Source organism: Diabrotica undecimpunctata, chromosome 4 (genome assembly GCF_040954645.1).
Source record: "Diabrotica undecimpunctata isolate CICGRU chromosome 4, icDiaUnde3, whole genome shotgun sequence".
In the NCBI taxonomy this organism is placed as follows: Eukaryota; Metazoa; Arthropoda; class Insecta; order Coleoptera; family Chrysomelidae; genus Diabrotica; species Diabrotica undecimpunctata.
The window spans coordinates 6,789,150-6,806,625 of NC_092806.1; the positions used below are offsets into that span (position 1 = coordinate 6,789,150).

Genomic DNA, 17,476 nt, shown 5'->3' on the forward strand with positions numbered 1-17,476 from the left:
ATCGAGTTTATACAAATTTTCAAAATTCGACATTCAAAATCGCCGGTCGCTTTAAGCGTTATTTCTAAGAGAATGGTTCATTCTACACTGCGACGTGAAGATTCTTGATAAATCGAATTTTTTCTACGGGTGGGTCTTTTGGGGGGAAGTCGGAGGGTAGGATTGGTAAACTTATTTTACATATTTTTTGGGGTCCCAAAATGACATTTTCAACAAAATTCAGCTTATTTGTATGATTTTTAAAGGTTCAGTGAAATTTTCGCCTCAAGCGACTGGAGTAATTTCTCGTTTCTGTCTTCAACTTTTAGGCTTTTGTTTTGTTCTATGATAGTAGCTTTTTTTAGTGTTAAAGTTCCTTATGTCTATCCCAATGGTTTTTGAAATGAGTTTGTTTAAATCCCTTGGCCCTGTAATATTAATTGTGTGCTTATCTTTCATTTCGCTTCTTTTTTGCATTAGGTTTCTTGTGCCTTCTGGTGAGTTTTTAATTTTTTTGTTTGCTTGGTTTGGCACTTATTCTGTACCTTCTTTAGGGCGTCCACCAACGTCTCGTTATGTGTATGCACAGTGTTTTATTTGAAATTTTCCATGAAACTGTCTACTAATAATGGAGATAAGTATGAGCCCATAAGTACGGCTAAGGATAAGGGGGGGCTCATCCTTAACTTTCTCGTTTCTTATGTGCACGTATACTTATGTAGTTGTTCTCTCATGTTATTGTGTCTTGTATATGTTCTAGATTAATATCTCCTACTTCTCAGAATTCTCTTTGGTAGTTTAATTATATATATATATATATATATATATATATATATATATATATATATATATATATATATATATATATATATATATATATATATATATATACGCCGGTATATTAGGCGCCATGCTCTTCCGGTAAGGATCTATAAAGGAGTATCGCCGAGTTGCAAGGCCTTATCTCTTGCCGTACTGCTTCACCATAGGTTGATCAGCCACCAGCATATTCTAGTCTAAGCCGCAGATTTGTTTTAGAATTTTAAACTGCTGCGTTAGCTTTTTTTTATTTTTCTGTACACCGAGCCAGGGCTTGAACGCACATCCACTTAACCATTCGACAATAAAGCGAATGAGAGTCGGCCGCCTGACCCGCTTGGCTATCTCACCGACGGTATTTTAATTATTCCGGCATCAATTCGATACTGGAATTGTTGCATAAAATTGCCCTTTATTATTGTGGCTCTTTCGTCTCTTAATTGGTTAATGTTTCATAAATAAAACAAAATTATTACAAATGTCTATATTTAAATACTTTTATTCGCATTTCTTATTGTTACAATTGAGTTGACAATTCTTAATAATCGATTCAGACAATCGCACAGCAAATAATCAACATCTGCAACAAAACATATCTCTTACAGTTGTGATGAGTCAGTAAATAATTTTAAGCAAATAATCGGAATGTTTGCTGCAGCTAACGTTGATAAAATTCTAGTAAATACAAAAAATAGAAGAAAAAGATTTAGTTAGATCCATTGGTATTTATAATTATTTACATAATAAATGAACTCAGTCAAGGTGGTGGTCTATTTGAAGACTTAATACGTCTCGTATCGTAATTTCATTTTCCTTGTAAATTTTATTTGGTTGAGAATTTCTAATTGTTTGGAATTACTTTTAATTTAAGCAGTAGTGCTGGAATTCATTTGTATCAAACTAATTTTATATTAACACCCACTACTTCCAAAATAGCTAAACAAAAATATGGTTTCAAAAGATATTATTTAGAAAACGTCAAATATGATCTTATTTTTAATTAAAAAGCATAATTTTTCGTCCATTTGTATCTTAATTTGCTACATGCTCCCATGAATGATCAGGTAATACTGATATATTACAAATATACTTTTTGAAACCTACCCACGCCTACAAAGCGTTATCTACAAATGGACTGAAGCAACGATGCCATTTTTCTGTGTTTTTTGTATGTGCTTTTTTTGTAGCATCTTAAACAACTTACTATTTTTATTGGGAATACGCCACAATTTTACTTTAAACCAAGTTTTATTTTGACGTTTCAATTTGAACTTAAATACAAAGCATTAATAATTTTTTTTACTGTTTCGTATTTTGAAACCGATTTCCGAGGGGCAAATAAAAACTTTAAAATAAAGTTATTTTAAAGTTCTCAATAAAATCAGTAAGCTGCCATTTAAATCAATTCGCCCAAAAGTTGATTGTCTTAGAACATTTTATAAATGCTAAAAAGACGACGACAAGTCAAATCGAAACAATAAGTTTGGCAACAATGTTGAAACTCTCCTCTAGTTCGAGTTAGTTCCACTATATTCGAGTATGTTCCAAAAAGTTGTTTTGGTAACCTTATAATCCTATACCGTTTTAAATATACCTGTTGAAAACGTATACCCACTTTAAATTCTTTCCGAATGTGTATATAATCTGTAATTTTTTCTGTTCCGAATATATTTTGCCACGCAAATTTATCTTTGGGTGGCATTATAAATAAATCTAAAAATTTAACGAAAATAAATCAGTTCTATCACGTAATAAATCATATGAAAAACAATGGACCTATCTAATTCTTCCTCACAAAAAAAATATCAAAATTATAGATATTAAAAAGCAATAATTGTTAAAAATAGCACGTAGAGGTTTAATTACTAATATGTAAAAATAAAATATAAAAGCGCTGTAAATACAAGAAATAGAAAACATGTAAAATATTGACTATCAAAAATAATCACATAAAATCGTTTAAAATTATTATAAAGGAATGTCTATTAATGTACAAAAACAGTTTTTTTCTTGTCTTTTCTTTTATTATATTTCTTGTAGGTACACATTCAAATAAAAAAAAACAGTAGTAAATAATGACAAATATAAAACTGGTCATACAAGAATATTATGTATTTTAAGATGTTAAAAGACCAACAAGTCAGGAATTATAAAGAAAAAGAGCAATAAATAGTATTGATTGACCGACTGATCGTAAAATAGCTGTATAATCAGTTTTTCACGTGTAATTGTACAGAGGCGATTGTTCTTCTCTATACGCAGCTCCAAAACTTACGTCATGACAACGAAAATTATTGCATAATATGCATAACATCGATGAATCTATTGTGTATCTATCTATTTAGGATTTGTATTTTCCACTGATCTCTAGAATGACTAGTACTGGTCATTTATTTTGTTCCAGCAATCAAGGCTTTTTGTTCATCTTTTGTACTCCCGTGAAGGTCAATAAATTATCTGCTTATTCCAACTTCCTTTACCCTTTTGCCCATTGGAATTCAACCTCCAGATTTCAATTTAAATTGAAATGATTCCCGAAATCCTCTCGATAACACGCAGCTAAGTAGACTAATACACAAGCTAACGTCAGCGCTAAATCAAGCTCGTAATGGCATCTTCAATTTTTATATTAACAATCTCTCTCCAGTGATGAAGACGCTTAGAAAAATTGATGGTAAGACACTATGGAACAGAGCTAGAAGTACAGATATACGACGTAGATGCAAGGTGGGGAACATCACGGATTGGGTAAGTAATAGAAGAGTAGAATGGAACGATCATATAAGCCGAATGACAACAAATAGAGTAGTAAAGACGGCAAGAGACGGTTCCCCAATAGGAAGACGATCAGTAGGAAGACCACGAAAACGATGGAACGATAACTTACTGGAGGCACATAGAAAAACAGACAGAGTCACGTCTATATAAACAGAAGAAGAAGAATCTCTCTCCAGATGACCACTCTAGAGAGAGAGAGCAACTAAAAAATTCAAAAAACTGGGACTACCAATTCCCCCAATAAGAAAACCTGATAGAAGTTGGGAGCAGACTGACTATGAAAAAGCTAATGTATTTGCAGAATATTTAGAAAATATATTTACTTTAAATTTAGGTCAAACATAAATGATAATATAGTTAGCGAATATCTAGATGCACCCTGCCAACTATCCCCTCCAGTAAAAGCATTTTCCCCATTCGAGGTTCGCAGGAAAAATATCTACCCAGGAAAGCAGTTCTCATGCCTACTATTATCTACAATAGAATGCTGCAGTTAAGCCATTTTCCACTCCAGTGCAAATATGCTCATATTATAATGATTTTACTTATTTAATTCATTCATTTATTTTTCCATCTATTAATTTTGCAAAATATATTTGCCTTTCCATTAATATTTGTGTCACTATCAAATGCGATTTCACCTTTTTAAATGTCTAGATTTGTGTAACACAAGAGAAAATATGGAATGTATTGGAATTCGTTCTGTGTTTGGTAACGATACTTTGTTTCCCGTGCTTATAAGCTCTAGATTGAAATTACTTCTTCCTCACGTTGGCCTGCGACTGCGCAGACATCACAACAGCTAAATTAATTAAAATATGGAATGAAAGAACAAGAACAAGGAATACTAAGCTAAGGTTGGTCAATGCCCTTATTTTTCCCATTGTTACATTAGCAGCTGGAACTTGGCCTCTCAAAAAAATCGATAGAAGATTGAAGACTTCAAAATGTGGGTACGCGTGTCGTGGACAGAACACAGAACCAACTTGTCAATTCTGGAAGAGATTCTAGAAGATTCTGTCAATTCTGGAAGAGAGAATTCGGAAATCGTTCCGAAGTGGAAACTGAAACGTCAATACACGTACTTTAACCTTTAATTGTGGCTTATTCCCATTTAAATAGTAATTGCGGTCTTGGAATTCAAGAAGCGTATGTTTACGGACTGCTAACCGAGAATTTAGCAATTGTGTGAGCCAAAATAGCTTACGATGGAGAACAGAAAAATTCGCTTAGAAGCTAAGAGTCCGATTTTATTGTTTTTTTTTTTATTATAAAGGTGTTGTGCATCTTAAATACACTCCAAGGAGTTACATGATCAACAAAGAATTTTATATGTAATTGTTATAAAGTTTTAGTGATGCAGTGAGAAAAAAACGGCTACAGTTTTGGACGAGCGGCGACTGGTTTCTTTTTCAAGATGATGCACTAACTGATTCATCAAAGTTTAAGCAAATACAGGATTATACAACTCCGCCAGTTCGTACAGCACCGTACACCTCGTATAGCACCCTGTGACTTTTTCATGTGTCTAAATCGAAAATGTCGGTTAAAGAGTAACTTTTTGATGGCATACAGAGGATTTCAAGGACGATGGCACTAAAATCAATTTCAAAAACTAGATTTTAGAACGCTTTCAGTGACTTAAAGCACCAGCGGATGCATGTTGTTAAATCGAATGAGCATTACTTCAAAGATGCTATAAGCTAGAGGTCAGGGACGGGAAATTGTAAAAAAAACATCAAAACTGACCTCGTATATACTTCAATTAACTATACAAGAAAAAATCTAGGACAAGAGAAGTGTTAGAAGGACAAAAATCTTATCGTTGATGAATACCACAGGAACTCTTCACAGCAACCACATCTAAGGTCAGACTAGCCATAATAGTTGTCAATCCTGCTTGTATACACACTACATTTTTCTAATAATTTTAGGAAGGAATTTTTGTTTGTCGTCACTGTCAAATAAAGTTTTACATCCGTCTGTATCTTCCCATTATCCTAAAGTCACATATTGTAAGCCTACCTTTTTATACTATACCATAATCAAACTCTTCGATTTCTTTAAGACAGAAAAAAACTGTTCATGTGTGTGTATGCGCCTTAAAAACTAAAAAAAAATAGAACGGAACAATATCACAATGGTAATACTTCACTTTAAAATAGTTCAAGTAAAGTTTTAATTTCTACAGTCTAATCACAAAGTTGTCAAAAAATTGGTACTAATTTACCAACATCAAAGTCAAGGATCGTACAACATACTTTATATATGGCGTCTCCTAATTGGTACTCTAACAAATTGAGTCGTACGGGGGACATCTATACATAGGTTTATACAATTCAGTCAAAAATTAGATCAGATCTAACAACTGCCTAATGGTTTTGGCTTGAACAGAGTATTGAAAATTTATAAAAAAGATATGTGCGTACGTATAAACGTTGTAATGGAAGAAAAATTAAAATAAAATATAAATAATGGCAATATATCAACAGTATTTAAACGAAAATATTGCAAATACAGTAGCAACTGATCTTCTTCTTAACGTGCCTCATCCCTAAGGACATTGGCGATCATCATTTAACTCTATCTGCAGCCGTTCTGAAAAGTTCTATTGACGTTTTTCCACTCCATTGTCTCAGATTCTTCAGCCAGGACGTGCGTCTTCTCCCCGGTCCTCTTTTGCCTTCCACCTTCCCTTGTATGACCAGCCGCATCAATTCGTATTTCTCGTTTCTTAGTATGTGACCAAAGTAGCTCATTTTTCTTTTCTTTATAGTATTGAGTATTTCTTTATCTTTTTTCATTCTTCGTAACTTTTCCGCATGTGTTATGTGTTGTGTCCAAGATATTTTCCACATTCTTCGATAACACCACATTTCAAAGTTAATGAGTTTTTTCTCTGTAGCCTCTGTAATTGTTCAGGCCTCAACTCCATACAACAGGACAGAGAACACGTAGCATCTCAATACTCTAGTTCTAATTTCGATGATGAGTTTTCCATTGCATAATATTGCTTTCATCTTATTAAAAGCACTTCTAGATATCTCAATACACCGTTTTATTTCCGTACTTCTATCCCATTCTTCATTTAGTTCGCAACCTAAGTACTGAAATCTGTGCACCCTGCCTAAAAATTATCTTTTAGTATAAACACTGTGTTCCTCAATCTTGTTCTTGCTTACCACCATGATTTTTGTTTTATTTGTATTCAGTACCATTCCATACCTTTCACAGTATTGGGTAATGCGATCTGTAGTTTTTCTCTGCTGTCCGTAAGGAGTATTGTGTCATCTGCGTATCTAAGATTATTCAGAAGTGCTCCTTTAATAAATATGCCTTCATTTACGTCTTCTAATGCCTCTTTAAACAATTCTTCTGAATACATATTAAAAAGTAAAGGGGAAAACACATCTTCTTCTTCTTCTTCTTTTGGCATCATAACCCTGGATGGGTCTTTGCCTGTCTGGCTATGTCCTTCCATTCAGATCTCTCTTGTGCCCTTCTTCTCCATTGTCTTATGTTCATTGTTTTCAGGTCGTCTTCCACGTCATCCAACCATCTCGTTCTGGGCCTTCCTTTTTTTCGCCTTCCTATGGACTTCCATTGTAACATTTTCTTTGTTGTTTTTGCATCGTTTTGTCTCTGCACATGTCCCAGCCATGACAGTCTTTTCACAAATCTTACAATGTCATAACCTTCATTTAACTCATTAACCTCGTCGTTTCTCCTGATTCTCCATGTGCCATCTTCCTCTTGTACCGGGCCATATACTTTTCTCAGTATTTTTCTCTCGAATGTCCTGAGTTGGGCTTCATCTTTTTTCGTCATTACCCAAGTTTCACATCCATAGGTTACTACGGGTCTAATCAGTGTTCTGTAGATAGTCATTTTGGTTCTTTTGTCTAATAATTTCGATGTCATCAATCTTTTATTAGCATAGTATGTACGATTCCCGCTGGAAATACGTGCATTAATTTCGCTACTTACGGAGTTCTTCTGATTGATTTCTGTGCCGAGATATATAAAGGCATCCACTCGTTCGATAGTATAGTTGTCTATTGTGATATTATTTTCATTGTCAGTTATTCTTTTGACTGTCATATACTTCGTTTTTGCTTCGTTTATTTTGGGATCTCTTTTTCTTGCTTCAGGATCAATTTGTTTGAACACTTCCATTAGTCGTGGCTTATTCCTACTAATGATGGCTACATCGTCTGCATATGCAGTAATTTGTACTGATTTGGTGTTTATATGGCCGGTTATATTGGTTTTTCTGATGACTGCCTCAAGAACTAGGTTGAATAGCATGGTTGATAGGGCATCTCCCTGTCTTACTCCCATGTTGATGTTAAACAGGGGAGTCAGTTCTCCATCTACTCTGACTGCGGCTTTTGAACCCTGCAGCGTCATTTTTATGAGGCTGATGTATTTCTTAGGTATACCTAGAGTACAAAGGTCTTCCAGCATTCTGTGTCTTTTTACACTATCAAAAGCTTGTTTAAAGTCTATAAAGGGGAAAACACATATGCTTGTCTTACTCCACGATTTATAGGGTTTCTTTCGATTTTTGTTGGTCTATTCGTATTATGGCTTTCTGATATCGGTATATATTGGCAATGATTTTCACGTCTTCGTCATCTAATTCTGTGTTCTGCAGTATTTTTGCAATTCTTCGATGTTGTACTTTGTCGAAAGCTTTTTCGAAGTCGACTAGACATATGAATACGTCGCAATTGACATCTCGACATTGTTCGATTAGTGTTTGTACATTAAATAATGCTTCTCTGGTGTCAAAGCCTTTTCTGAATCCCAATTGGTTTTCAGCTATTCTATCATCTACCTTTTTATAGATACGTTCGTGTATCACTCGTAAGAACACTCTTGGATAGAATATGGTTCATCAACTCCCTGTGCTCTACTTCCTGTGCTCTTCACACTTCATTGCGTTTGAGTTTTTGGGTATTGGAATAAATATTTATATTAACCATTCTTTCGGAATCTCTCCCGTATAATAAATGTCATTACTGATAAGAGACTTTAAATATTTATAATTACTAAATATTTACCATCAGGAGATAATAAAATGAACATAAAAGCTTTTTGGCAAGTCAGCATGTTTAAATTTTCTTTGCCGTGATATTCTATTTGTCAAAACCTATCACGTAACAATTTACAGATCTTTGTACGTTAAACCGATTGGGTACTACAGCTCTAAGTACCTTATGACATGATGTAATGTTTACTTTTTACCATCATACAATATTCGTCCAACCCAATCACGCGACACCCTGCACGTCTCTGTACGTAAAGATGTTTAGACACCATAATCTTAAGGATTTTTGGCACGCTCCTATGTTGGATTTTTCTGCGGCATTGGATTCCTATACGGATCGGGAAAAATTTGCCAAACTTCAAGTTTGTTTTAATTATGAGCTGTCTGAAGAATGGGATAAACAAACAGCGCATTTTATATCGGCAACAGCGCTACTATACGCCATTCCGTCGATAATCATCGAGCTAGTAAACAAATTTGAAGAGTGTTTGAAATTTTAATGACAATTCATTGTTTACCAAAATATGAAATCGGCAAGCCAGATAAAGGGTCTAATTTTTAGCCAGTAGTTTTCAAATTGTATTTGATTAATTACGGAAAAATATATTTGAAGAAAGTGAAATTTTAGATAGTATATTTATATGCTATTTGACTTTATAGGGCTAACCTGTACTCATACCCCATCTAAAGTTTTTTTTTATTAAAAATGGGGACTGTGATGTATCGGTTACGTTAATAATTAGATACAAGTGTAAAATTCAGAAAACGTACATCAGATTACATGAAAAGAACAGCGGTAAATCGAGATGATTGGAGAAGCCTGTTGAAGGAGGCCAAGGCCCGATTTGGGCTGTAGTGCCATTGGATGGATGGATGGACATCAGATTACAGTTCTCAAAAATTAAAAACGGTATCATGTCCTGTGTTGCTATACGTAAAATGACCAAGCCACGGCAGAAACTTACATAAAATGTTATTTTCGGTTCTGTCATGTAGTGAAGATCTGTCAGGTAATCCAAATTAACCTAACTTTCAGCTTTGTGTTTGTGTTTATATTTCCAAAAAATGGATTTTCTGTTATTACTCAATGAACTTAATTATGTGACAGAAAGGTTATTTTAAATATAATTATAGATTAGATATATAAATAAAAAGAAGAAAGATTTATTCATATGCTATGAAAAAAGATCAAAAGTACATAAATTAAATTTAAATAAAATTACATGGCAGTCTAAGTAGATGATTTATGGGATTTACAGATCAAAGATGACGGATAGCTAAATGGGTAGGTATCTGGCGTTGGAGTCGTAGGAGTAGCCTCTGGACAAGTAGGAGCTAGTGTACAAGAGGTGCAAGTGTAGAAGGAAGCCTCCCCTGGCGTCTGAGTGATCTTGTTGAAGTAATTGATGAGAAAATGGTAAGATGTAGGAAAATATGTGAGGGTGTTTGTTGAAATGAAAAAAAAGAAGATATAATAAAATATGATAAATGGGGAAGTTAGACAATGTAGATTATTAAGTAGATAAGAATGAAAATACGGTATAAAATATATAAGATAAAAATATGTCGTACAAATCGGTTTTTAACAAGACAAACAATCAAATTCCATTTTATTCATACAAAGGAACGAATGTTCCAAACGAATTCAAAACGTCCTGTAATACGCAAATTATGGTGAAATAACCCCGTACATCAGCCGTATTGCCAAGTATAATCCAGGTGATAAGGTAATATCCTTATATTTTAACATACTGCTCATCACTGCTCTTCTGTATTATTTTTCAAGAAAATTAATTATTTTCTTCTTCATACCATCTCCGAAACAGAGGATGGCAATCATCATATTCACTTGCAACTGTTATTCGTCTTCTTCCCACACTTCTGCCCTCTATATATGCCCGAGATAATGCAGTATTCATTATTTTATTGTAATTACTATTTTTCTTTCTTTCAACTTCATTATTCCTAATACTTCTATAAGTCCACATCTTAAAGGAGTTAAATCTTCTTATCACCTCTCGATTCAGCATCAACGCTGATATATAGAAACGCAATAGAGGAACTAACTGATGTCTTTAGGAAGCTGAGAAATAGTGTTAATATGCCGAATATCAAAAAAGAACAGTGCTCCAATCTCTCAGAAACAAAAACAGGAAAAAGACACTTTTGACTATAAAATTGAAAATAAACTCACTGGCATCCAATAACTATTAAAATGTCCTATTAACTAGTAAGAAAAATGTTAATATGTCCCGTACAGTCAGTTGCTGGAGCAGTAAAAAAATGTCTTCTGAATGCGAAAAGAAATTTTCTCGTTACTTGATTTGAATTTCTTGTATATATTGTACGGTTTTTCTAAAAACATTCTTGTACGTGATAGCTCCATAATTAAAATATTGGTTTTTGTAATCATAGACTTAAAACTCATTTTCAATACTCTGTTCAACACCGAACGTTTTTTAAATATACGATAAATGCTGTCATAGGCACAATACAAGTTAACAATTTATGAAAAATATGTCTTTCAATTATTTTACAATACTGGAATATTTCAACATACAAATTCGAATAGACAAATTGATAAAAACTTCTTAAAATCTACAACCTGCCAAGTGAGTCACATAAATTTGATTTTGTGAGCTGAATTCGTCCTCAAGCCTAAAGAAAACATCTTTAAATTCAAAAGATGCTTCCAATCATTCCAAAAGGTCTAGCGTTTCCGTAATCTCAGAATCAAATTCACAGTTCAAAAAAATCTTACTTTATAAACAAACGTAAAAGAATCCGAAAATGCTAATTCAATGATATTTACCATTATACAAAAATATTCAATACAGAGTATATTTATCAAGTCACTATTAAATAGTTATTAGTATTTGGCAGCAGTTGTTATTAAAAATAGTATTTGTAAAAATATAACAAAACCATTAGATTTAAAATATATATAAATGTCATATTTCGTTCAAAAATAACTTTTTTAATTTGTCACATAAGTGTCACATCCATACAAAAGTATAGATTACACGTAACATCTTGTAAGCTTTTGAAGTAAAGTATTTGAATCGTCGCACATACATAGATTTTAGATATTTAGGCAGCCAAAAGTCAATTTTTAAAAAGTCGAAATAACGGTAAGCTATCAACCGTTCCGGTGAGTCAACAGTTCCAGCTACAATATAACATCCCCACCACCAGCGACTGAAACGCAGGAGTTGGCCTCTGGTCATTTGAATTCGACAGCTAACGAGGGTGTACGTGTTAGTTTTCAAAAACTTGACTATTATGAGAATTTTCTCCTAATGCGTTATGGGCACAACCAAGAGGCTAAAGATGTCTTTAAACAAAGATATTCTAATATAAAATCACAAATTAAGCAACGATGGGTAAAAGCAAATAAACACCTAGATGTTTTCCTGAAAAAAAAACCAATCGTGGTTAGAGAGAGCATTTGAGATTCCCATTGAAATAGCTTTCACTCAAGGTCGACCACCCAAGTCTTTTGGAGAATTAAGTGAGCGTAGTAAACGAAGGAAAACGGAAGAAATAAGGGCCTTCGTAGGTAATAAAGTTATTGTCCACGCTCCTAAACCTGTGTTGCAGAGAACAGGACATAGGACCGCCTCAAAATTGCTTGCTCTCTTCCTATGATAATTCTTTTTTAATTTTGAAGCCTTTCTAAATATTTTCTCAGAATAAAAGTTAAATAGGGTGGGACAAACTAGACAGCCACGTCTTAACACCTTGTTCAATATTGATTGGCTTCAATTCTGCTGTTGGTATTAGTAATAGTTGTTTGGTTCCAGTAAAGTTTGGTAATAAGTTTGCTGTCTGCCATTCAGTTGCATGCTCTGCAATATATGTAAAAGTTCACGCCTTCTAGTAAAAGCTAGCAAAAGACAGTAGGTCGAAATAGCACGATTTGTGAGTCTCTGTGTTCTAATTGGTAATCAACATTATGACGTCATTTCGATCTCCCATGGTCTCATCAGACGTCTGACTGAATATGAAATCGAAGACGAAGGACCAACAAACTTACCAACAATTATAATATATTAATACGTTTATTTTTGTTTCTTACTTAGAATCTTGCTTATCAGCAGATCTCTATTCATTCCATATGCCATATTGCTTTTAAAAATTCTTTCATCTGTTCTCATTTTTCCCGTTTCTTCTATTGTCATTTCCTGATAACTGAAGATGGATACTGCTTCAGCTTGTGTAGTTGCTTGTTGTAATATTTTTTCATAGAAGTGAAGTCTATGAGTATTCTCGATTCATGCTTTCAATTAATTGGTCAAATTATCGTATTCCTTATGCGACATCAAAGATATCCAAACCATCTTGGATGTAATTCAAGAATGTTTATAACAAACATACCTAATTTTATCTGCTTGTAACGTCAATATTGACAAATTAAATAATTAACCTTGTTGTATATTTCTGATATTAAACTCAAAATTTTATATACAGTTGATGTAATTTTTATGTTTTTAAGTGAACCGAAAATCATACGCTAAATAAATAAATATTGCAATAACTGGTAATATTACTTGATAAATACTCTCTGTAAAACTCTATACCTATGTCGAAGAAATACAACAACATTAGCTGATACCGTCCGAGTTGATTCCTCCTTAATTATGACAGTTTCAAACGAATTCTATCTGAGCTGAGGGCTCCCACGCAATCCGGTACATCATTCTGTACTAGACGGCAGTGGGAGTTCTTGATTGTCAATGCCACTTGGCTTTCTGAGCAAATATGTCGGCGCGCAGGTTCTGAGCGAAGCATATGCCTAAAATCTAGAACAAGTCGAACATTAAATATAATTATATTGTATGAACAGTGAATGTGTATGTTATTTTATCTTTGAGCCAAGTTTGTATTTGTTTATGAATATAATAATAGCTGATCAGTCATTACTATTTAGGAGAGATTAAATTTAGAAACGTATCACTAAAAGATATATTATTGAAATAAGTAAATGTTCTTAAAATAGTCTCCATAAACATCAAACCCTTTGACTCACGGTGTCTACAATTGTAGAGACTAATTTTCCAGTATCAGCGCTGCCCACAATTCGCTTCGTTTTACAACTATGTGACATCTCAAATTCACGGCCATTCTGTAATAAGTGTTGCCTAATTTACAGTGACTGTTAGCATACAGAAGCATCAACCTACAAGAGCTGTTCACATGGTGGTTACTTGGCATAAACGTGAAATTTTACGTGACGCCTTGACACAATAGGTAACGTTTTGACATAATAAGCAAGATTTTCTTATAAAACTTATAACTAAAACTCTTATAAAACATTTGGCGTAATACGTGACGTAAAAGGTAATGTTCGACGTGAAACTTTTAGTCTCGGTAAAATATAACGTTTTGTATAAAAAACGTCACTTATTATATCAAAATGAGATATAAAATGGTAAAACGACAGATAAAATACCCCGTTTTATGTCAAAATGTCACTTATTATGTTAATAAGACTTATCGTATATGCCGTCCAAGTGTGAACTTAAAAAGCGTAAAAATAGGCAAATGATCTCTTTTAGTCCCGTAGGTACATAGTCTATTTAATAGTCATTCCATTCTTTGTCCTGTATATTTCCCAATTTAATTTTTTCTTTGGAGTTTTGATTCAACCCTCTCAGTACATTCCATGACTCTCGAAGTCCTTGTACCTCCTATGTATGTTTCAATATTTAAGCAGGTTCTTTCCCATTCTTCATTCTTTTGTTATGTTATTTGTTTTTTCACTTCTCTATCTTTTTCTCTATATTCTTTATAAACATCATCGTTGTTTGTAGTCAGCCATTTTCTGTATAGTTGCTTATTTTCTTCAATTATCCTTTTTGTTGGTTCATTTATTTCATAATAGTGCCGTTTATTTGTTAATATGTTCTTTCTCTTCAAGGGCTTCGAATGCTGCTTGTTTTATACTCGCCTTTATATGCTCGTATATTTCTTCTATGTTGCCGTATCTGAATTCTATTAATTTTTGGTCTAGACGTTGTTTGTATAGTTCTCTTATTGATTGTTCTTGGAGTAGTTCTATATTGTATTGTTTTTCTCTTATAGTGTTCAACGGTTCTTCTGTAGAGGGGGTCTTGTTATATTTCCAATTAATGCCCATTTTTGCTGTCAGTAGTTTATGGTCAGTTCCACTTTCTGCTCCTCTTCTGACTCTCACATATTTTATCTTTATTGTGGTATCTTGTTTAACACGCATGGGATTACGTTTGCTATGTTTTTTTTTTGTTTTTATTTTTTCACACCTCTGAGCGATCATTGCATTCCGTCCGTAGCCCCCGATACGAAAGCTATGCTTTCAAAAAATGTTTAAAATCAAAATTGGTTAAGATTTTAAAGCAGTTGATTTTATGCACCTAAATTTATTACATACCTACACATTTATTGCACCTGTCAAATTGTTGTCATACAACTTTGGCACAAACAAAAAATAACGTTGTACGATATGAAAAATAAAAATAATAAGCGGTAAGGCCAAAAAGTATGTGAAAAGAAAGTGAAACACAGATTGTTTACACATAATCAAATGAGAAATTTCAGGCCAAATAATGATCAACATGCAAATTAAAACTGGCAATCAAAACGATGCTTGGGTTTATTGCAAGAATTTATTTACATTGTCATAAATTAAAAGATAAAAATATGGCAGTCTTCTTCTTTGTAGCGAGGTTTAAGCATTTTAACCTGTTTTGTTATAAGTCTTTCTTTCATCTCTCCAATACAATGTTACAGCTATTAGAATTATCTTTGTTAGTAGAATTTTTCCAGTTTAATGTTTTGTCGTAAATCTACGTGTAATTATTGATCTAATAAGTCCTCAGTACTTTACACATACCTCTACAAATGTTGTAAAAATCCTAAGACGGTTAGAGACAAAAAATGTGTTAAAAATTCCGATCTTACTTCTTCTTTCCTCTAATACTACAATTCGGGGTGGGTTTTCGCTGACTTCACAATATATCTTCAATTATTGCTGTTATAACGCTGCTTATAACGTTTTAAAAGCTCAACTAATTTCGCAATCCTAATTATATGATATATTTTTTTAAAACTTTAGGTCTACACTGACTAATCTATACTGATCATAGTTTGATTGCCAGTTCGAAACATGAAAATGGAAAATAATAAAAAGAGTTAGAATGAGAAAACACTTACGTGGCAAAACAACACAACAAAAATGCAAGAAGCTATAGAAATCATATTTTTTTCTGTCCAATCCTCTATTGCCTCAAGACAGCCCTGTTCGTTTATTATTTTGGATACATCAAAACTCTGTAATAGAGCAATTAAAGAACAAAAAGCTTACAACGAACATACAGCGCAAAAGTGCGGGTTCTATGCTATCTTGCCAAAGTAGTCTTATTGTTTTGCTAGTGCAGAAGTTTACGAAAAAGTGCAGAGTTTAGGAAACAACGTTTTTTGAGCAAAATTATTTACGTACTACGATTTGATTTTACCAACACTTCATTAATATTTGGTGAATTGGTTAAAATATAACTGAGAATGAAGAAAAAGAAAATAATTAAATTTAAATGGTTTTCATCAGAAATATGCTTGATTATAACTTCTTGAATGGATTTTGTCATAGATTCAACAACTTTTTTTCTTGTCTCGGGACTCTTCTTTACTATATAAAACTGATAGATTTTGTTGTCATCTACGTTGTAAAGGTACCCAAATTTCGTTCTTCCTCTGGTTCGTCGTTCCATCGGTCGTCTTCAATCAAAAACTTTCGTGACTGCTGCATCTTGTTCTCGCCTGATCACATGCCCTATCCATATGAGACGTCTTAGCCTCAGCCTCCCCATAACTTCTATACAAATTAAAGTTAGGTTGCAACTCCCAGCATAGATTCAACATTGCAAGGTTATTTTTGAGTAAAAATTGTTCCCCTTTGTATAAAAATCAACCAATTTTTGGATTTGTGTCAAAATTAAGTTTTAGGGAATAAAAATTTTCGTTGAGTCACCGTATATAGCGTTAGTTACAGAAATTATATTTTAATTAATGATTTATATGTATCCTTCTTCAAAATATAGACAAGTTTGGCAAAACAGCATGATCCCTTATGAATGCAGATTTGGAAAATAAGAACAGTATATGTAATAGTGCATAAACATCGAGTACACAGCCAGTTTCGATGAAACTTGTATAAGAAGTACCTGTAGCACCATCGTTCCGACTTTAACAGCAGCTACAGGAACTAAATTACTTTCAATCCACTCCTCGCCCGCCCTCAGGCATCCCCTCTCGAATATGTGTCTTTCTCCTGGCTGCGGTATAACACCAAATTCTTATTGAAACTTTTTTTTAATTGAATAACAACAAACCAAAACTTTATCGTCTCCTACCAATGTATTACGTGTAGATTTTATACCATAAAAAGTAAATATTTCTATACTTAAAGCTCGAAATAATTGTCAGTGTCTTCGTGACTAATTTGTAGAAAGTTATGGTGTCTTACATTAAAGACGGGAGAGTTCCAGTGCTGTGTAAAATTATACCAGTGTAAAATATATCATTTCTGGCAGAACCTAATAAAATTTTTGAAATAAATTTTTCTTACATTACATACCGCAAATTTTTAGTAGACAGTAGAGAGAAAAGTATCTTTTAGGTAAGTAAGAGTAAGAACGATATATGTTGACGTCACAAGCCCCGCCCCATTATGGCCTCAGTTTGCCAATACTCTGTAGTTTCAAAACATTCGATATACAGTACTAATATTGAAACTACATTTTGTATCATAAAGAAAAATGTACTCAATTGGATACGTTCATTCCCAAATATAACTCTGAATGACAGTTCTAG

General features: G+C 33.3%; 1 protein-coding gene across 6 annotated transcripts in view; it reads right to left on the minus strand.

Moving 5' to 3' along the window:
• Positions 1-1,273: 1,273 nt before the first annotated feature.
• The window catches only part of Tsp26A (Tetraspanin 26A), a 28,341-nt gene continuing 12,138 nt past the window's right edge, over positions 1,274-17,476 (minus strand). Inside the window, exons 8-10 of one of the 6 annotated variants that reach the window (XR_011950593.1) lie at positions 15,821-15,937; positions 13,210-13,431; positions 1,274-1,378 (exon numbers count right to left, since the gene is read on the minus strand). Coding sequence is in view for 4 of the 6 variants with exons in the window: in XM_072528763.1 (XP_072384864.1) it covers positions 13,363-13,431; positions 15,821-15,937; positions 16,828-16,938 (297 nt within the window). In the remaining 2 variants the exon portion in view is untranslated. Of the gene's footprint in view, positions 5,686-12,456; positions 13,432-15,820; positions 15,938-16,827; positions 16,939-17,476 lie in introns of those variants that run through there. The other 5 variants (XR_011950592.1, XM_072528763.1, XM_072528761.1 and 2 more) reach the window with 5 other exon arrangements.